Source organism: Xiphophorus hellerii, chromosome 8 (assembly GCF_003331165.1).
Source record: "Xiphophorus hellerii strain 12219 chromosome 8, Xiphophorus_hellerii-4.1, whole genome shotgun sequence".
In the NCBI taxonomy this organism is placed as follows: Eukaryota; Metazoa; Chordata; class Actinopteri; order Cyprinodontiformes; family Poeciliidae; genus Xiphophorus; species Xiphophorus hellerii.
Genome location: NC_045679.1, coordinates 15,774,182 through 15,793,409, shown reverse-complemented (window position 1 = coordinate 15,793,409; position 19,228 = coordinate 15,774,182). Strand labels below are relative to the sequence as shown.

General features: G+C 38.4%; 2 protein-coding genes across 3 annotated transcripts; one reads left to right on the top strand and one right to left on the bottom strand.

Annotated features, from left to right (window-relative positions):
• Positions 1–356: 356 nt before the first annotated feature.
• On the top strand, positions 357–16,206 carry nup155 (nucleoporin 155). 2 transcript variants are annotated; one of them, XM_032570584.1, is made up of 34 exons: positions 357–494; positions 684–851; positions 1,632–1,769; positions 1,870–1,966; positions 2,090–2,160; positions 2,241–2,333; positions 2,548–2,811; positions 2,906–2,979; positions 3,837–3,928; positions 4,017–4,114; positions 4,189–4,356; positions 4,448–4,548; positions 5,057–5,227; positions 5,310–5,420; positions 5,590–5,684; positions 5,776–5,861; positions 6,510–6,651; positions 6,760–6,826; positions 7,646–7,761; positions 9,337–9,440; positions 9,581–9,714; positions 9,834–10,025; positions 10,883–11,021; positions 11,092–11,227; positions 11,310–11,463; positions 11,566–11,670; positions 12,310–12,464; positions 12,572–12,701; positions 12,794–12,907; positions 13,712–13,832; positions 13,921–14,031; positions 14,320–14,456; positions 14,552–14,658; positions 15,553–16,206. In XM_032570584.1, the coding sequence occupies exons 2-34, from the start codon at positions 710–712 to the stop codon at positions 15,689–15,691; spliced, it is 4,104 nt and encodes a 1,367-aa protein (XP_032426475.1). In that variant the 5' UTR covers positions 357–494; positions 684–709; the 3' UTR covers positions 15,692–16,206. The 2 variants fall into 2 exon arrangements, with proteins under 2 accessions (XP_032426475.1, XP_032426476.1); XM_032570585.1 differs by having other exon boundaries at positions 661–851.
• Positions 16,072–19,094, bottom strand: ora5 (olfactory receptor class A related 5). Its single transcript, XM_032570586.1, has one exon. It carries the CDS (start codon positions 18,699–18,701, stop codon positions 17,604–17,606), a length of 1,098 nt encoding a protein of 365 aa, XP_032426477.1. The 5' UTR covers positions 18,702–19,094; the 3' UTR covers positions 16,072–17,603.
• Between the last annotated feature and the right edge of the window lie 134 nt (positions 19,095–19,228).

Genomic DNA, 19,228 nt, shown 5'->3' with positions numbered 1-19,228 from the left:
GATGTGAAAAAAGCAATGAAAATCCTATGATTTTTTAAGAAGAGATAAAGGAAAAGGCTATTAACAATTAAAGGACTACTCTACTGGCTATGATAAATATTATCAGCACATAAATGTTCCCTATTGTTTACTTACGCATGTAGTACATTTTCTTATAAATACTGTACTGTAAAGAATAGTACGTCTTTTAGAACAATATGATTGCTCACACTCCATTCCAGTAGGTGGCGGTAATGCACCAAAACGTTACTTGCCAACTACCATTAAATAATGGTCTGATTGTTCAGACCAGTGGGTGGCAGCACCACCTTTTCTCGATCTCAAACAGCAAGTCATTTAGAAAGTAAAGAAGAAAACTTCCGCGCATGAGGTTGGCGGGTTGTTAGTTGCTTGTGTGTGTATGCCGGGTGTTTTTGTTTAAATTTGCAGCACAATAGACGCAACAAAACGCATCAGTTAACAAAGTCAGGCCCGCGCGGAACATTAGCATCCTGGTAAACTAACTAATTCACTTTTAAGAACACTGTTTTTGACATTTAGCTAGTTGTTAGCTTGTATGCTACGTACTGCATGCATAACTCCAGTATACAGCTAACCGGCGCTATATTAACTTGCTAGCATTGGCATATTTTGACTCATAAAATATTTTAATTTGCTCAGACACGTCTCTGTTTGACTCCCAGGTTAGTCAGCGGTGGGTTTCCCTGCCATGCCGTCCGTCGCTGGAGCCAGCAGCCCCGCAGCCGCGCTCGCCGAGGCGCTGGATAACTCTGCCCGGTTGATAGACAGACACCTGCAGGATGACCGCTGCTTTCCTGACCTGTCCGAGCTGCTCAGCGTCCCGTCACACAGTAAATCTGAATTTTTATCCCTAACATCAGAAGATAGGAGAAATGGGCGGGTCTGGGAAGTGAAAACAGCTCTTCACACCAATTGGGATTACTTTTAAACTTCTTAGAAATTAAATTAAATTAAATTAAATTGCTCAGTTAAACACTCGAAATGTTAATCCTTCCTTAAAAGGGTGTCTGACTTTTCCACTATTAGTTTGGTTCTGTGTAATTTGTTTGCTTACATGAAAACAATTCCCTCCACATGAGATCGTTGAAGCATACATTCATTAATGCAAACATAAAGTATTTGTGTGATCCTGTAGAAGCAACATTCAGTATCAAGTACTTTGTTAGTGTATTTAATGAATCAGTTCTGTGATCCAACTGGGCAGCCGAATGAAATGTCTAACATTTTAGCATGTAGACATGAAATGTAGATTCAAATTTAAGACTCCCTTTTGCACACCATAGCAAATTGCAGTCACCACAAAATCAATTTGTGCAATCTTGCAAGCGACTTGCTATCCTGTATTTGGAAGGCATTTTCGGTGACGTCCACATAAACACTGCAATTCAATAATGTATTTGGCCTCATATTTATTATGATAAACCCTATTTTCCTGATTCTTCTTTTACAGTGTGTCCTTCTGAACAGAAATAACATCAGCGTATGGATAATATCAACCAGTTATTATTATGTTCTTTGCAGTACATTGTGCAGCTCTGTTTATGTTTGAGCTGAGAAATCAAATTATACACAGACTGAGCCATTTCTTAATTTTATTTATTCATTAACAGACATGCCGTCTATCTCTGGAGTGTCGGACATGGACTACCCTCTCCAGGGACCCGGCCTGCTCAGCGTACCAAACCTCCCAGAACTCAGCGCAGTCAGAAGAGTCCCACTGCCGCCTGAACTGGTGGAGCAGTTCAGCCGTATCCTTTCAGTCATTTAGGAATGGTTATCCTGCAATTTCATACCAGAGAAGCATGTTTTGTTTTCTCCTTTTCGATTTTCAGCTTAACTGTCTTATAGATATGCAGTTTAATTGCATGATGGGAGTTTTTCCTGAGATCTCGCGAGCGTGGCTCACAATCGACAATGATATCTTCATGTGGAATTATGAAGATGGGTTGGTATTATTAGATGCAGTCATTTGAAATGTTTCTCAAAGCCTGCTGAAATAGATTATTGGTCCTCACCAATTCCATTTGAGCCTTGGTTTATAATGCTTCCTTTCTTGTGGTATTTATAGGGGAGATGTGGCCTACTTTGATGGCCTAATTGAAACGATTCTAGCTGTGGGTCTTGTTAGACCAAAACAAGGTATGGGCAAATACTTTTTGTATCTTTATTTTTCTTTCCTTTTTATTTGAGTTTGAGATCTTTTTTCTTTGTCTTCTCAGGGATTTTACAGCCACATATCCACTACCTCCTGGTTTTAGCCACATCTGTGGATGTAGTCATCCTTGGACTGAGTTTCCCCAAGAGCCAAGCTGGTAAGTTTGTCCTATTTATTGGATCATTGAATTTTTCTTGATGTTTAAGTGTTATTTGTATAAGTCATACCTTCAGGGTTCATGTGGATTAAACCTTTAAAAAATGCAGCCAGAAGCTTTATATTGGTGCCTATTTTTATTAAAATTTGGTCAAACTACCTTAAATAAAACCAAGGTAACATATTAAACATTTTTGTGTCTGCATCTTTTACAGCATTAAATGACAGCATGTCTGGTGGGATGCAGCTTCTACCGGACCCCCTCTTCTCAATCCCGACAGACAACACCTACATCCTGTCCATCACCTCTACGGATCTGGGGCGCATCTTCATGGCAGGAAAGGACGGTTGTCTCTATGAGATAGCTTACCAGGCGGAGGCGGGTTGGCTCAGCCAACGCTGCAGAAAAATTAACCACTCCAAAAGCTCTTTGTCCTTCCTCATTCCCTCTGTGCTCCAGTTTTCTTTTTCTGAAGACGGTGAGAGGAAGGAACACATTTTCACATGAAATGAAGCTTTTGGCAGTCAAACGTTTCTGTTTGATGATTCTGTTTTTGGCCCTGTACTCCACAGATCCCATTGTGCAGATTGCAATCGATAACTCTCGCAACACACTCTTCACCCGCTCTGAGAAAGACGTCCTACAGGTATGAATGCAGTTCTGATCAGAAGTTTACATACGGCCTTGAGACCCGAATTTTGAGCTGTGAAAGAGGCTTTTCAGCTATTCTGTTTTCAGGTTGAGGCAAATAATTTCAGGGATTTTTAAAAAGAAGAATTGGTTTTAATATATAATAGATGTCTGGAGGGTTAATGCTGACCTTTTTATTCCGTTTCAAAACTAGTTTTGATATGTGTTTGTAATTATTTTCCTGCTGGGGCACCCAACTCTGCAAGTTTCAATCATCTAAAAATAAGCCCAAAATATTCTCACCTCTTTCAGATTTAGATGTGAAGTTCTTTTTATTTAAATAAGAATTTTGTTCTGAAAGGAAATAAGATGGGTGTCTAAAGATAATGAAACTATGTGAAAGGGGCATAAAATTGTGGAAAAAGTGAACATTTATTTAAAAATTAGGTGCTAAAAAGGATTTTAAATTTCTTCCACAGTAATACAAATCTTTATTAGCAAAGATTTTTTCCACAGGATTCTGAATGTTTATTTTGGTATTTCAATGAATTGTTTTGGTGTTCAGCTCGAAAGCATTGAAATTAGAAGGCCTTAATGCTTTTACACTTTGAGGTTAAAAAGGGACGTAATGGCAAGCAAACCACATGTTGTTTGCAATTGCTACCCTGTTGCTAGGTTTGAAAGACTCGCCTCAACAACTCCAAACATTGCTCTCATCATTGAGGGAATTGACCATAAAACGTTTCTCCAGAGTTGTGTTAAATAACTGTTCAAGTGAATCCAGATTATTACTTTTAGTTATTTGGATTACAATCTTCATAAAAAGGTTGTGAAAATTCTACAATGAGCTAAAATATTTCTCTATTTTTTTAGGTGTATGATCTGGGTGCTGATGGCCAAGGGATGAGTCGTGTAGCGACAATGTCGCAGAGCTCCATCATAGCGGCTGCAGGAAACATTGCTCGGTATGTTGGGATGTGCAGGTTTGTTCCTTTTGCGCCGATCAGTTATCTCACATTCTGACCAACGTTTTTTTTACAACTTTGTTTTTAGGACAATTGATCGTTCGGTCTTCAAACCCATCGTCCAAATCTCAGTCATTGACAGATCAGAGTCCTCGGATTGCCACTTGCTTGCCGTTACTCATGCAGGTAAAGATTTGATGTAAGGAGACAGATCTTTATTTTTTTCTTGGACGTTTGTAGTGACTTTGTTTTTTTTGTAGGTGTGCGCCTGTACTTCACTACCGCGCCTTTTGCACCTCAGCACCAGAAGCACATTGCTGTTCGCCCGAGCCTGCTGTCGTTGATCCATGTTCGGCTGCCGCCGGGTTTTTCCGCCTCCTCCACACTGCAGAAGCCCTCCAAAATCCACAAAGCTCTGCACAGCAAAGGTTGGAGACCAAATGTGATTCCCAAATTTAGCTATGTTTGTCTGATTTCTGTTACTGCTGCTGATGTGAAATTAAACATCTAATGCTGCAGGTGTTCTCCTCCTGGCTGCTTCGGAGACAGAGGACAGTGATATTCTGTGGTGCATCAACCACGACTCCTTTCCCTTCAAGAAACCCCTGATGGAAACTCAGGTTGCATATAACAAACAATTAGAAATTAGAATATCCAAATAAGGAGACTTGTATGTAGTGGATACATTTTAGCTCCATTTATAATTTATTTAACCTGTATTTATCCAGGATAAAGGTAAACCACTTATTTACAATCAGTTTTTAAGAAGTTATTTACTCACCATGTTATGTATTCATTGTGGGTCTTCAGTGATTCAGCTGCTGCTTTTAAGGTGAAATGGGTGAAAATATCATAAATGTAACCGAAGCTATTTGTTGGCTACAAAAAATGCTTCCAATAAATATTAATTAAAATGCATGGGCACCTTTGGGGCTACCTGAGCTTTTTAGAACTCATCTGAATTAAAGAAAATCTGCATTAAAGTCGACTCCTGTTAAAAACCACTAATTATATGTTATGTCAGCAAACCGACCTGAAAACACAGCGATTGAGATCTAGTGTGAAAAGCTCCAAATATTATTACATATTAAATATAATATGTATATTTTCTTGTACATTTTTTTGCAGATGATGTCTAATGTTGATGGACATTCTTGGGCTCTTTGTGCCCTTAACGATGAGAAGCCTCCCAAGATTTTTACTCCTCTGAACAAGGAGCATATCCCCATCACAGATTCACCTATGGTGGTCCAACAGCACAACATTCCCGCGCAGAAATTCGTCCTTCTTTCTGCAAAGGTTAAAAACGCAGTCACTCTTCATCACTTTGAAATTTAATCTTAGTTTAAGAGTTTTTTTCTAAACTCTTTCTACCTTTCAGGGAAGCCACATCTTTCAGAAACTGCGTCCAGTTGATCAGCTGCGCCACCTCCTGGTCAGCTGCGCTGCAGGAGAAAGTGAGGATATTGAGCGCTTCTTCAAGCTGCACAGGGTAAAGTGCTTTTCTGCTGCTGTTGGTGCTTAAAGAACCTTGATGTGTTGTTTTGAACCTGCATTATGCACAGATGTAAGCAACATGTTATAATCAGCAAACGTTTTACAACTATTAAATTCAGACATCTCATAATCATACATCTATATATTTATCTTGTTTTGTTCAGGAGGAGCAGGCCTGTGCCACAGCACTCATCCTGGCTTGTTCCAACGCTGCCTGTGACAGAGAGGTCTCCCAATGGGCCACCAGAGCTTTCTTCAGGTCAGATGATGATTCTTGCCCTTGCATAGCCATGATTGTTCGCATTATGTGGACGCTAAAGACGGTTCTTTCTTTTGTGTGTTGGGATTAGATATGGAGGAGAAGCACAGATGAGATTTCCTGCTGCCATGGCAACACCCAGTACTGTTGGGCCTGTGATGAGCTCTCCAGCACCGGGTTAGTGTAAAGATTTGTTGGAGATAGATCTGTAGCAATAATATATTTTGCTGGGTGATAAATCGTCCCTGAAATAAATGCAATAAATGAAAATGTTGTTTTGAGACCATTTTGTAGTAAAATATTGAAAAAGGCATAATAATGCAAGTTCGCCCTCTCAAAGACTAATGAATTTTAATTTTGGAAAGAACTTCATCCATCCATCCATCCATTTTCTGTTCACCCTTGTCCCTAATGGGGTCGGGAGGGTTGCTGGTGCCTATCTCCAGCTACGTTCCGGGCGAGAGGCGGGGTTCACCCTGGACAGGTCGCCAGTCTGTCGCAGTGGAAAGAACTTAGCAATTGGAAATGGAAGATATTTAATAAATAAAACATGACAACCAAAAACGATAAATAAGAAGGAAATAAAAACTACACACAACCGAATCAGTTAAGTATTGCCTTTCGAAAAATATTAATCAGAATGGAAATTTTTGATCTTATTTTAATTTATATTGTGATCAATTAATTAATTGCTTATTGGGAGAGGCTTGGTTGGAGATGCATCTTCGTTTAAAAAAATAAAACTGTCATAAAATTTAAAACCCCGTTCACACTACGAAAGGACGTAATTTATTTATTTTAATTTATTTTCATTACCTGTTTCAGGTGTGGTGCCTCCTGCGTTTGCAACACCATTTGCACCGATGCAGTCTGGATCTGCACCCATCACTCCGATGTCGGCTGGTCCTGAGGTGATTTTCTCCGGAAAACACAACGGCATTTGCATCTACTTTGCTCGCATTCTTGGGTAATTCTACATGATTTTCTCATCCAAACCTGCATATTTTATGTAGAGCTCTGAATGCTGATGTTTACCTGTGTTGACCTCTAAATATGCCTCCTTCAACACTAACAGAAATCTATGGGATGGGAGCCTTGCTTTTGAGAAAACGATGAGCAACGGAAATCAGACTGTCAGCATTGTAAGTACAATAACAGTTTAAAACTCCATCTCGAAGTTCCTGGTAAATGGAAACGTACTACCTCTCTATTAGGTCCTTTTTCTGGGGTAGTTTTCCACTTTTTTTTTTCTCTGGTAAATGCAGTGGAGACAGTAATAATAGCTTCAGAAAACTCATGGTTCTCAGAAAAGGACCCTACTTTGGAAGCACACCTTTAGTTTTAACTTAACAGATATGTTAATCAACGTCATTGTGTTCATGTACAGCCATTATTCTGAAGACTAATTATCTGACATTGTGCCATAGAGATTTCTGATGGCATCGTGCAAGTATTTAACATTCTGTACAAGTCTATGATCTTCTCTCATGGGGACTGCTCCCTCCATTAGCATTACAGTTATTGGCTTTTACACGTCTTGATGACACGAACCTGGATTTCAATTTGAGGAAATTAAACCTGAGGTTTGAGGGAATTTGATCACGTCTCCAGTGTCTCATTGGCTATCTGAGCCAATGCCTGAATTACTGTGTGACATTTGTACACTGCTCCCTCTACATAATACACTTTCAGGTTGAGATTGTTAATTTTACTGGGGTTTTTTTCCAACTCTGGGATTTTGGGAGCATCTATCAGTTTTAGTATATTTCAAAATATGATTAAAGGAAATTATTGGGTTCTGTTCTAAGGCACATTTGTACTGAAGTAGCCTATTTGATTATTAATATGTTTCATTTTTAGAACATTGTGTCTTTTTAACTACTTTATATTGTTTCATCATTATTACATTATATACTGCCAAATTGTGTGATTTTTATGTTTTTAATTTGTTGTTCTCACAGTTGGAAAGCACCGTTGACTCATTTGAGCTTGAGGCCATCCTCCTGCAGCTCAGAGGTTTACAGGAGTTCCTTGATAAAAACTCTCAGCTCAGCCCATCTTCTCTAGGTGCTGCAAGGTAAGAGCCTTTTCCTGAAAGTATTTCATCAGAACAATGTTTTTGTTTTGGCAGCTGATCTCTACTTCACTTGTTATTTAATGATAAACAGTAATTTTATATTTTTATATTTGTCAACTTTAGTGTAAATACAAAAAAATGCATCCATCATTTTAAAATTCAATCACCAAAACATAAAGCTAAACCCACATTTGATCTAAGTCTAATTTATGTCCACACTTTTGGTTACCAGATATTTAATCCCAATTCTCTTATCTAAAGGATAAAAAAAAGAATAATTTTATTGAGCTTTTTACTGTGATTTACATTTGAATCAAATTCATAATATTTGGTTCCCCATTAGAACCTAAATTGATGCAACAATTCTTCTGGGTTTTAAGAGAAATTGTGTTTAAGCTGGACCTTCTTTTTAAATGTCAAATAATGCATTGATTTTTGTTTATCTTTATTTTATAGGACATAATAAATGTAGAGCCAATAAAAATGATGGCACACCATGCTTAAATACAGATATCAAGTTTATGGTGTTATAGGTCTGGTTGTAAAAACAGTATAATAAAAAGTCTGAAATAATTCTTTTCCAAACAGCAGAATTAATTGCAACATAATCGATTAGCTGTGTTTAGAAGATGCAGCTATTTATCCAAATGTCTCCAATATTATAAAAACTACATGGAGAAATGTAGACCTTAGTCTGGAAAAGTTTGGAGGTTCGACTTGAGAAATGTGGAGGAACTTTATGATAACAAGCCCTGCAGTGAGGGTTTGCTTTGCCGGAATAAAGCTGCAGGTCTTTTTCATTTTAGCTACTTGAGTCTGGTTACCAGCACATCATTAGCGCTTATCAGCAGCAACATTCAGCATCCAGCTCTCCTGCTTCCTCAGATGGGATTTTAAAAAGAGAAATCCATCTGAGGAGGCAGATGAGCTGGGCAGTTTGGACTAAATATACAGGATATTTGTCAGAATTATTTTGGTGACTATTTCTGCCCATCTGAGTTTTAATCAGAAGAAAAACAAATTCAGAGAGTTGAAAGATGAATCAATCAGACTGGGTGCATTAAAAAAGCAGCTGCAGGATGCTGGTTCCCCTGCTTTTCCTCGACTGCACTCGCATTAGACACTGGAATTGGAGAGAATAATACCTGGAGAACTCTTCAGATTACAATTGTTTTTCTTGTGCAACAAAGTATGTTTATGATTGACATTGCAAAGCGCTGCTGAATATGATATTTGGTAGGATATTATATTTCAAATGCAGTGCGGTCAATATATCTTGCATATCTTTATGACAAAGATGGTAAACTCAAAAACAGTGGCGGGAGTGTTGGGGAAAACCCTAATTGGATTCATTATTGCAATATTTAACAATATCACATTTTTTTGTGTTGTCCTAATATTGTATCAATGAAAGCTATTAAAAATTATTTAGAATATTTGGGCATATTTACATGGGCTTTCTGATCTCGAAACTGAACTTTCTTCACTTTCTAATGTCACTTTGCCATCTCTTTGTCTCTCTCTTGCTTCCTTTTTAAACTTAAATGATTTTCCTTCTGTTCTGGCCCTCGTTAGCTTCAGCTCCCCCGCCAACCTGCAGCAAAGGCTGCTGGGATTTATGCGCCCTGACGGAGCCAGCTCCCAGCAGGTGCAGCAGGAGCTCCAGAGGAAATATCACAGTGAGTTTCAGCACTTCCCTCTGTCTTTTCATATAAAGGCCACAAAGGAAAGACGTATTTACTTTGTAGTCAATGCTGTTCACTGAACACTAATGGGTTTACTCTTTAGTAACAAGATTAATTTCCATTTTGTTCTTCAGCTAAGGCTCAGGTCTATGAGAAAGCATCTCTGCAGGGGATCCAGCAGCTTGTGTATCGCTCTTACCAAACTCTGGCACTTTGGAAACTCCTCTGCGATCATCACTTCAGCCTCATTATGTCTGAGCTGCCAAAGGTACTTGTGAGCACAGATACTTGCCTATTCTAAGCAGATGTCTCTTATTTCCTTGCTTTGAGCCCCCCAAAAAAGCTCTGCTGCCTCATTTGTGCTTGGTGCCATTTTTGTATTCACAGGAGTTTCAAGAGCAAATGAAGGGGGCATGTTTTAAGGATGTAGTGACCAGAGGCAAGGAGTTATCTGGAGCTCTGGTCACAGGGCTTATTAATGTCTATATTAAAGACAACGCCTCCGTGGACGCCATCAGCAATCACCTCCGAGACCTCTGTCCGCTGCTGTACAGCACTGATGACAGCGTTTGCTCAAAGGTACGCACAGCGCATCGCAAATGCTTCTTCATATTATGTTGCATTACAGTCACAGTTGTCCATGTGTTTCATTGAAGTGATGGATCAACATAAAGTAGTGTAATAATGGAAAAACCTGAACAGTGTGCTCTTTATTGCTGCAACCAGCGATTATTTAAATCATTGATTATTCTGATGATTAATTAGGAAAAAAGGTTTTTGCATTTCAGCCTTTTTATACAATATTCTAAATACATTAAAAGATGTAAACAATAATTCCATTCTCTTTTTTTAAAATAAGAAAATAAACCTTTTATTTCCTAAAATGCAATAGCATTACTTCAATGAAGTACAAATAATGGTTTTTCCATTATTTTTCCATTATTTGTTTTAGTTGCATCTGCAACTAAAACAATACTTAAAACAGCGACAGATGAAAAGCTCAACTCTTTCTGCTTGATTTAACATTAATGCAGTGTTGGACTGATCTGTATTATTATTTATTATTACTTGATTAATGATTGGACAAAATCTCTCGAAAGGTTCTTGAGAGATTTTGTTTTACAGAATTTGAACCAGGTGAAGCTAAAACCATTACACTTGAAGAGATTTTTTTGGATTATATTACCAGACAATGTTTTTTTATCTTAACTGCTAAATGTATATATTTTTGTTCAGTTTTGGCTTAATTACTGTTGTTTTTTCAGCAAATGGCTGTTTTTTATCAGTATATTCCAGTTAAGGATTAATCTATTACTAAATTAGTTGACGATTATTTCAATAATCAATTTCTCCCGATTAATCTGATTGCTTCATCCAATCTGCAAAGACTTTTGGGAAACCGAGGTGTTGTTGACCGTATAGTTTCCTGTTCTTAGGCCAACGAGTTGCTGCAGAGCTCGAAGCAAATCCAGAACAAAGTGGAGAAGGAGCGAACGCTGAGAGAGTCTCTGCAGCTCTACCAACAGATCAGCCAACATACAGACCTGCCGCTTGTTTGCTCCCAGTACAGACAAGGTGTTGTGGATTTCACTGTCACATTTTCTGTTTTTAGCATTCGACTTGCTAATGCTTTTTGTTGTTTCAGTGCGTTTCTACGAAGGAGTTCTCGAGTTGTGCCTCACAGCAGCAGACAAAAAGGATCCACAGAGGCTAGGACCCCACTTCTATAAAAATGGAGAGCCTGAGGAGGACAAGGTGGGGCTGCAGGCCTTCCAGGAAAGGTAAGACCACAAAGAAACAACTCTACCGTTCTCTGTATCTGGGCTGGCTGTCGTCACAAACTAGTTTCCTCTTATTTTCCAGACTTTCTTGTTATAAGTGCATCACAGACACCATGCAGGAGCTGGTGAACCAGAGCAAAGCTGCCCCTCAGTCGCCCAGCGTTCCCAAGCAGCCCGGACCCCCCGTCATGACCTCCGATCCCAACATGCTAAGCAACGAAGAAGCTACTGCACACGTGAGTTTAAAAAAAAAAGGGAAGGGGGGTCAGCTGCTCACTTTCCTTCATTCTTATGTAAATGATCTGCATTTCTAATGAGGATCTGTCACTGCCCTGTAGTTTGAGCAGGTGCTCGGTTTGGCCCAGAGGTCCCAGGACGAGCTGTTTCACATCGCCCTGTACAACTGGCTGATTCAGGCTGACCTGACGGACAAGCTGCTGGAGGTAATGCTACTATGTTCCTGCATCACTAGTAGTTTCTCTTTGAATCAGGGGTCATTTTTCTCAAAATGCACTTTTTTTTTTAGGGGATTTTCATACAGACTTGTTTTGAGTCTACAGGGCTAAAATGAGGTAGAACTGGATTTCTGAAGAGAAAAAAAGTTCATATATTATCCAAACAGAAAATTGCATACCCTTTTCATTCATTCTAAGCTTATCACATTCTACTATATTGTACTATTTGCTAGCTGTGAATGATAAATCCTCTTTTCCTTTTTTAAGCAAGTTTGGGCTCACACAATTGAAATGTTCTAATCCACACTGGATGAAATGCTCAAATATATAACTACCTACTCCTGAAGCTGAATTACAAGCATTTATTCTGATGCAAACTTCTGACTGGAACTGCAACATTCAGTTTCACACAGAACATTCAAACAAGTTGATTTTCTATTTACATGCATTGAAATCATTGAATGTAATTGGAAAAGACCTGAGAGAGGCTATGAAACTTTATTGTAAAAACATATTAAATCTCAGCTTACGGATTTGTTTTATACATTGTGTATTTCAGGAATTCGTAACATTTATTCTTTTAAAATCCCCATAGATCTTCAACTTTTTTTGACTTCTGTTTCCCAGGTGAATTCTCCTTATCTTGAAGAACACCTGATGCATATAATAAAACAGGACCAGAGTAAGGTTCACAACATGGACCTGTTGTGGCGCTACTACGAGAAAAATCGCAACTTTGGCAAAGCAGCTCACGTCTTGGCCCGCCTCGCTGACATGCACAGGTCTGAGCAGAACAGGAGAAAAGTTTTACCTGTATTTTCTTTTTTCACATCAAGTTCTTTTGTAACAATTATTATTATTTTTTTAAACTTTCTCTTGGATGTTCCAGCACTGAGATCTCCCTAAAGCAGCGTCTAGAGTACATCGCTCGAGCCATCCTGTCTGCAAAGAGTTCCTCCTGCATCTCTGCTCAGGCTTCTGACGGAGAATTCCTTCACGAACTGGAGGAAAAGATGGAGGTACGTCAGCCTGACTGACAGCCAAGAGGCGTGCTAACCTGAGATTACTTCAGGCACTTCTTTAATGTTTGCATGTTTCCACTTTCTTCCAGCTTGTCCGCATTCAACTGCAGATCCAGGAAACCCTGATCAGGCAGTACTCCAGTCATCCCTCAGTGAAAAACGCCATCTCACAACTGGACTCTGAGCTTATGGACATTACAAAGGTACCTCCAAACATCAGAGAAATGCGATTTTTACTGTTGATTGCAGGGTTCACATGTTTCAATTAAGTGTTTTCATTGTTTGGATAGTGCTTGATTTCTGTGTAATGTCCTTGAAAGTGCTTAATATTATAATGGCACAGTTTTCTAATAAAGTGCAATCTAACGTTTGATTAAAAGCCTAAACTTGGAAAACTTTATAGTTGAAGCCAGATATTTTCATATACCTAATAAAAAGACATAAATTTATTTTCTCGCTGTGTGAAGTTAATTTAAACATTTTTTTGTTTTAGGTCAGTTAAACTTGCGAAAAATAATTTCTATTTGCTAAATACCAGAAAACTTTGTGGGAACATTTCATTGTTGCTTTTGTTACTTTCTTTGTATTTTGTATTTAAGCATTTAATATGAGCAGGAAGCTCATTTACCTTAACACAGTTTATTTGGATAGTTTCAGTGTATTGAACATTTATTATTTCTAATGGCTCAAAGACTTATTGATTGTCTTATTTTATATGTTAAAGTTATTGAAATTGGGGGATTTAAATTTTTTTTAAATTGGTGTTTTGTTCTTGGACCAGTCGTATGTGATGGAGACATTTCAAAACATAAAATGTGCTATATTTTAGTTCACCTTGTGCCTACTGTAGAATGTAGTTTTGTAGTTTATTTTTATTAGTTTTATCTCCAAAGTTTGGTGCTGGAAAAGTTTCAAATCGTACCTGGAAAGTGCTTGAATTTTACTGTGGGGAAGTGTATGAGTCTTGTGTAATGCAAAATTATCAAATTTCTTTTTCTGCCACACAGCTCTACGGAGAATTTGCTGACCATTATAAACTGTCTGAGTGCAAGCTGGCCATAATTCACTGTGCAGGACACTCGGACCAAATACTGGTCCACTCACTATGGCAGGAGATCTTGGAGAAAGGTGAATTAAAATCAAGACCCTGTGGAATATTTCATCTTTGTTTCTATTCAACACATGTCCCTTACTCTTGCGGTGTTTTGTCTTTCAGAGTTGAGCGACAGTGTGGCCATGAGTCCAGCAGACAGGATGAGGTCCCTCAATCTGAAACTGGTTTCACTGGGGAAGATTTACGCTGGAACACCTAGATACTTCCCTCTGGGTATGTTCAGTTTTAGGATTGTTGTTTGCAATTTAGTATTATAATTAGGCAACCTTTCTGCATGTTTTAAGTGAGCTTGTCCCTGAGGCGCAAGTCTGTTTAACCAAACAGCTGCTCGTGCTCTTAATTATCCACATTTTACAAGCAGCCTGTTCAAACATGTCATGTCTGTGGAGACATAAATTCGAGGTAGATTGTCTTTGGTTTTGGGACATAATCAGTTTTTTCCCCAGGTGCCAACACGATGAGTGTGCCGTGTTAACCAGGAATGATGTGTTATGATTGCAGAGTTTCTTGTAAAGTTTCTGGAGCAGGAAGTCTGCCGACTGAACTGGGATGTGGGATTTGTCACATTTACGATGCTGGAGATCGGAGTACAGCTGCCACGGCTTCTGGAGGTTTATGATCAGCTCTTCAAATCCCGGGTATTTCCCTTCAGTTCAGATGTTTAGATTTTGTTTTGAACATGAATGGATAAAATAATGTTCCTCAATAAATAATTGGATCTGTTGTTACCTAGGATCCCTGCTGGCTTCGGTTGAGGAAACCTCTACATTTGGTGGAGTGCATCCATGTGCTTCTCTCAGGATATGTGGACGACCCCAGCAGAGTGGCAACATATGACAGGTTAGCAGTGTCACGAGGCCTGTCGCGATAGCAAATTTTGCTGGATGATAAATTATTCCAGAAGTTATTGCGATAAATAATAATATTGTTTTGACACCATTTTTAAGTAATATAATGGTAATGGCAAAATAGTAATGCAAGAGCACATTCTAAAAGATTAGCAAACGTTAAATACAAATGAACATTTAACACTAGACCTGGAAGAAATTTTAAATATCTAATATAAATAAACAAAACAACAAATAAAATGAATTTTGAAGTCTTTGTAAAGAAAATTGTCCTTCAAAAAAGGACTAGTTGAGACCAAACCATCAAACTTTTATCATCCAGTTTTTGGTAGAAGGAGAGAAGAAAACAGATAATCAATAAATCATGCCAGTGGAAATAATTCAGTTTGTTTTAATTTGTCATGCGAGTAATTGATTTATTGATTATTGTGACAGGCCTAACTGTCACTTCACCTCCTTGCTTGTAGTGGGCGATGTAAGAAAAGACTGAGGCTTTTAAGTTGTGGGTGGTGAAGGTTGCAATGTCCTTTTTTACGTTTGCAGGAAAATATTCATTTAAGATACAATTTTGCTTTTCCCTCAATCCAGATTGATTGTGTGTAAAAATTGCAGACTATAAGGAAAGAAAGACATAAAAAAAAAACAACTGGTCATTATGATGACCATTTTTCTGTAAAAAATTTGCGTTTAGTCAGTTCTACTCTCTGATGTGTAAAGTTTAAACTGTTATTGAAATTTTCACAAATCCGTCCACATCATGTATATATGTTGTAATATTGTGGTTGAGCCAGCACTGCACCACAGTGATTTGTGAAAAAATTACTACAACCAGTGACGATGAATCTGTATCATCAGGCTGCTGTTAACGTTGTGTAATATTTTCCAGGCGCCGATTCACCAACGTTTGCCTCGACAACATCTGCGGATACCTGGTGGAGCTGCAGTCTTTAAGTCCAAACTCAGCCCTTCAGCAAATAATCGGCAACTTCAAGTCCCTGCAGGCCAAGCTGGAGAAGCTCCATTGACAGGAACTACATTCTTCATCAATAAACAGTTGGCTGACCTCTGGCTGGTACTCTGCTGGCCTTAAACAAAGAGACCTGGCATCGTATTTGTTGGCATTTGTTATGATGAGAGACTGGCAAAGTGACAAGTTTTATAACTTATTTCCTACCTTTTTTTTGTTAGTTTGAATATTGTGCGGAGTTTTGAAAAGACCTCTTGTAATTTGCATTGTTTGCAAATAGCTGTTTGATATCTAGAAATGGAGGGTCTTTCAATAATGTCTTTATTAAAAACTCATGAAATCTGTTGCATATATTAAAACCTAGCTCAAAATGAGCTCAATTTGAGCCTCATTTTGGGACATAGTCAATTCAAGCATCACATCACAAGGTTTTGACTGTTTTACCAGTTTATTTTGTATTTATGTACATACCTTGGCTTTAACATTATCGTTGCAAAACCTCTCTTGCAAACCTGTGGGTTAACAGAAAATGATTGTTTGGATATTAAAACCGTGCCATTATGTATAAGAGTTTTTCTGACTCTGAGTTGGTGCTGTTCATAATTTCACCTATACTAAAAAAATCAGACCTAAGTTTGGGCAGGCTAATAAAACATTTTTAGAAAAAAATCTAACTTGTCATGACTTTTGTGGATCTATTCTCATTTAAGCATGACCTTATTTTAAGTTGCTGGAGTAATTAGATGTGAAGGGCACCAGGTTGCTCCTTAATGTGACACTGGTCATGCAATGCAATTATCTTTAATTTGAAACCTCACTCAGGACTTCCTACTGTAATAACTAACAAGGCGCTAATTAGTGTCAGTCTCCAATTAGCTAAACTCTAGTGGATAATTATAGTTAATTTATATTCTCATGGAAAATAAACTAATTTTGTTGCTGTGTGGACATAAATTGCACAGTTTAATTGAGGTCAAAACAATGTTTGATTTCTAACATTTTTAAATATAAGCTTTGATATAATCTTTAAACTTGTAAGGTGAAAAGATTGGAATAGTTTAGTAGAGATTAAATATTTGTGCAGAACTGAGACTTGAGATTATTTTAGGTTATTTTCCACCTTTAACGTATATAATGTGGAGTGCAACTAAGATACAAACTAACCGCCATTTGATTTGTTTACAACTTTTAAGTCTTCCAGCGTAAATATCTGTAGTAATATATACAGAATACAATTAACAGTATATAAAATTCAGCTTTTCAACTAGCATTTTCTTGAAATGACAAAGGATTAAATGTAGCCTTCTGTACGAAAGTATTAACAGAAAGGTACAATAAACTCATAGCATGATTCATACGAAGTCTGAAAAGTCATTTGCTTTATTATTTACCATATCTAGTTAAGTAGGGATGTTTTTTTTAAAATAATCTTCTAAAGGGTGAACATCTATTAAGGTTTAATAAATCTAGTGGTTTTCATATTTAACATTTGATCATGTTAAACTGATGCACTAATCAGCCACATCACACATTATATCCATCAATAGTAGGGTTTTTAATTCTATTAGTTGGCTAAAAATGTTAAAACAACAATTACACTACCACCTTAATCCCTTGAAAACTTTAAATTCGGTTTGATCTACATTAACAGTTATTATACTTAATCTGAAATTAGTGGTATTACAGCAAACAAACCCTTCTGATAACGTCTACTCAAATGCATGTTTCTACTACTTTGATGGTTTGTGTGGGTCAGAGCTTCATTGAGTCCTTGAGGTTGGAAAACCTGGATCTGTCCACAGATCCTCAGTCAGTTTTAACTGGATCAATCAAAAGTATAAATGTTACTTCTAGTCAGAAGAAACAGTTTGGTAAACATTAAAACATTACTGTAACCCTAACACTACCAAGTGTATGAATATTCTTGAATTTAACTGTAGCATCACGGACTTTCCGTTTGACATTTCCTATCATTTACACAAACGAGAAAGTTTTTTCACTCCATGCAGAAAAATATAAGGGATGATGCAGGTGTAGGCGGCTCCGATGTAACTGGCCAGCTCCATCATCAGCGGTGAATCCTGGATGCTGTTGCTGATGCGCAGAATTAGATGAGTCACCCAACAGAGGAGCACCACAGTGGCCACAGCCACCACGCTCTTTGCTGCCCTCACCTGAGAGCTTGCGTTGTTACTCTGCTTAGAGGGTATCTGGCTGGACTTTGAGTGGTTTGGTTGAGCTTCTGCTCTGAAATCTGTTTTGTTGGCTAAGGGAGAACTGTGTGGACTTTTACCCAGACATTTTCCATTTGGACACGAAGAAACATGCTCAGTTGGTGAAGAAGACTCTTTGAGGTCTTTATGGGAGTCTTGAACAGAAACACTGCTGACTGACCTTTCTGACTTGTCTTGTTGAACCTTGACCCGATGAGAGGAAACGCTCTGTATGCGCTTGCGATGTTGGAGCAAAGTTAAAACAATTTGGATACTTGCAACCCAGATCCCTGCAACAGGTAAAGCATTAGCCAGTGATAAGAAAATGACCTCATATGTTTCTCTGGAAAGCACATCGGGGAAGATATCTATGCAGTTTTCATGGCTCTCATTTTTCACCTCCTGTGAAACGAAGAAAAGGCGAGGCATGCTGAAGATGGCGGACAGTGTCCAGCTCCCGGCCAGTAGACACCCCAGCAGATGGAGGTTGTCCAGCTGCACAGGTGCACCTCCACGCTTGAGAGAACCAACTAGCTTCTGGTGCCAAAAGATGCAGATGATGAGGGTGGTGAAGAGGCTGCTGGTTTCTGAGAGGTCAGAACTGAAGTGAAAAATGCCGCAGAAGCTCAGTCCCAAGAACCATCGGCCAGCAAAGTCTTCCATGGTGACAGGGATGTCCACCAGGTAGTTGGTAATGAGGTTGGAGACAGCCAGGTTGATTAACAGGATCTCATTGGTACGGATTTCAGATTTCTTTCTGGGAAGAGAGGCTATCACCAGCCAGTTGTTTCCCAGGATGCCTGCAATGAACATGAGTATTCTGACGATGGATTGAATTAACTTATCTGCATCCATACTGTCACTGGATCAGGCACCAACTACAGTGATGTAGAGGGTTTTACACACAGGTTGTACAGTCTGAAGAAAGCTTCAGGCATTTATAGAGAGCAGAGATGCCCCACCCAACAACTGCAGCCCAAACAGTATTTTCTGTCAGGTTGCCCAGCAGAGAGGAAGGCAGAATCTCACAGTGAATGTAAACACACCTTGATGTGTTTACATTGACAGACCCTGGAAAGAGCCAGTCAGTCTTGTCAAAGTACGACAGACATTTCTGTAGAATTCTAGTTCCACGTTCATTTCCAGATGATGAATTTTGCAGACATCTGAGAGATTTGAAAACTATAACCCTTTAATCTATCTATCTATCTATCTATCTATCTATCTATCTATCTATCTATCTATCTATCTATCTATCTATCTATCTATCTATCTATCTATCTATCTATCTATCTATCTATCTATCTATCTATCTATCTATCTAGCTATCTATCTATCTATCTATCTATCTATCTATCTATCTATCTATCTATCTATCTATC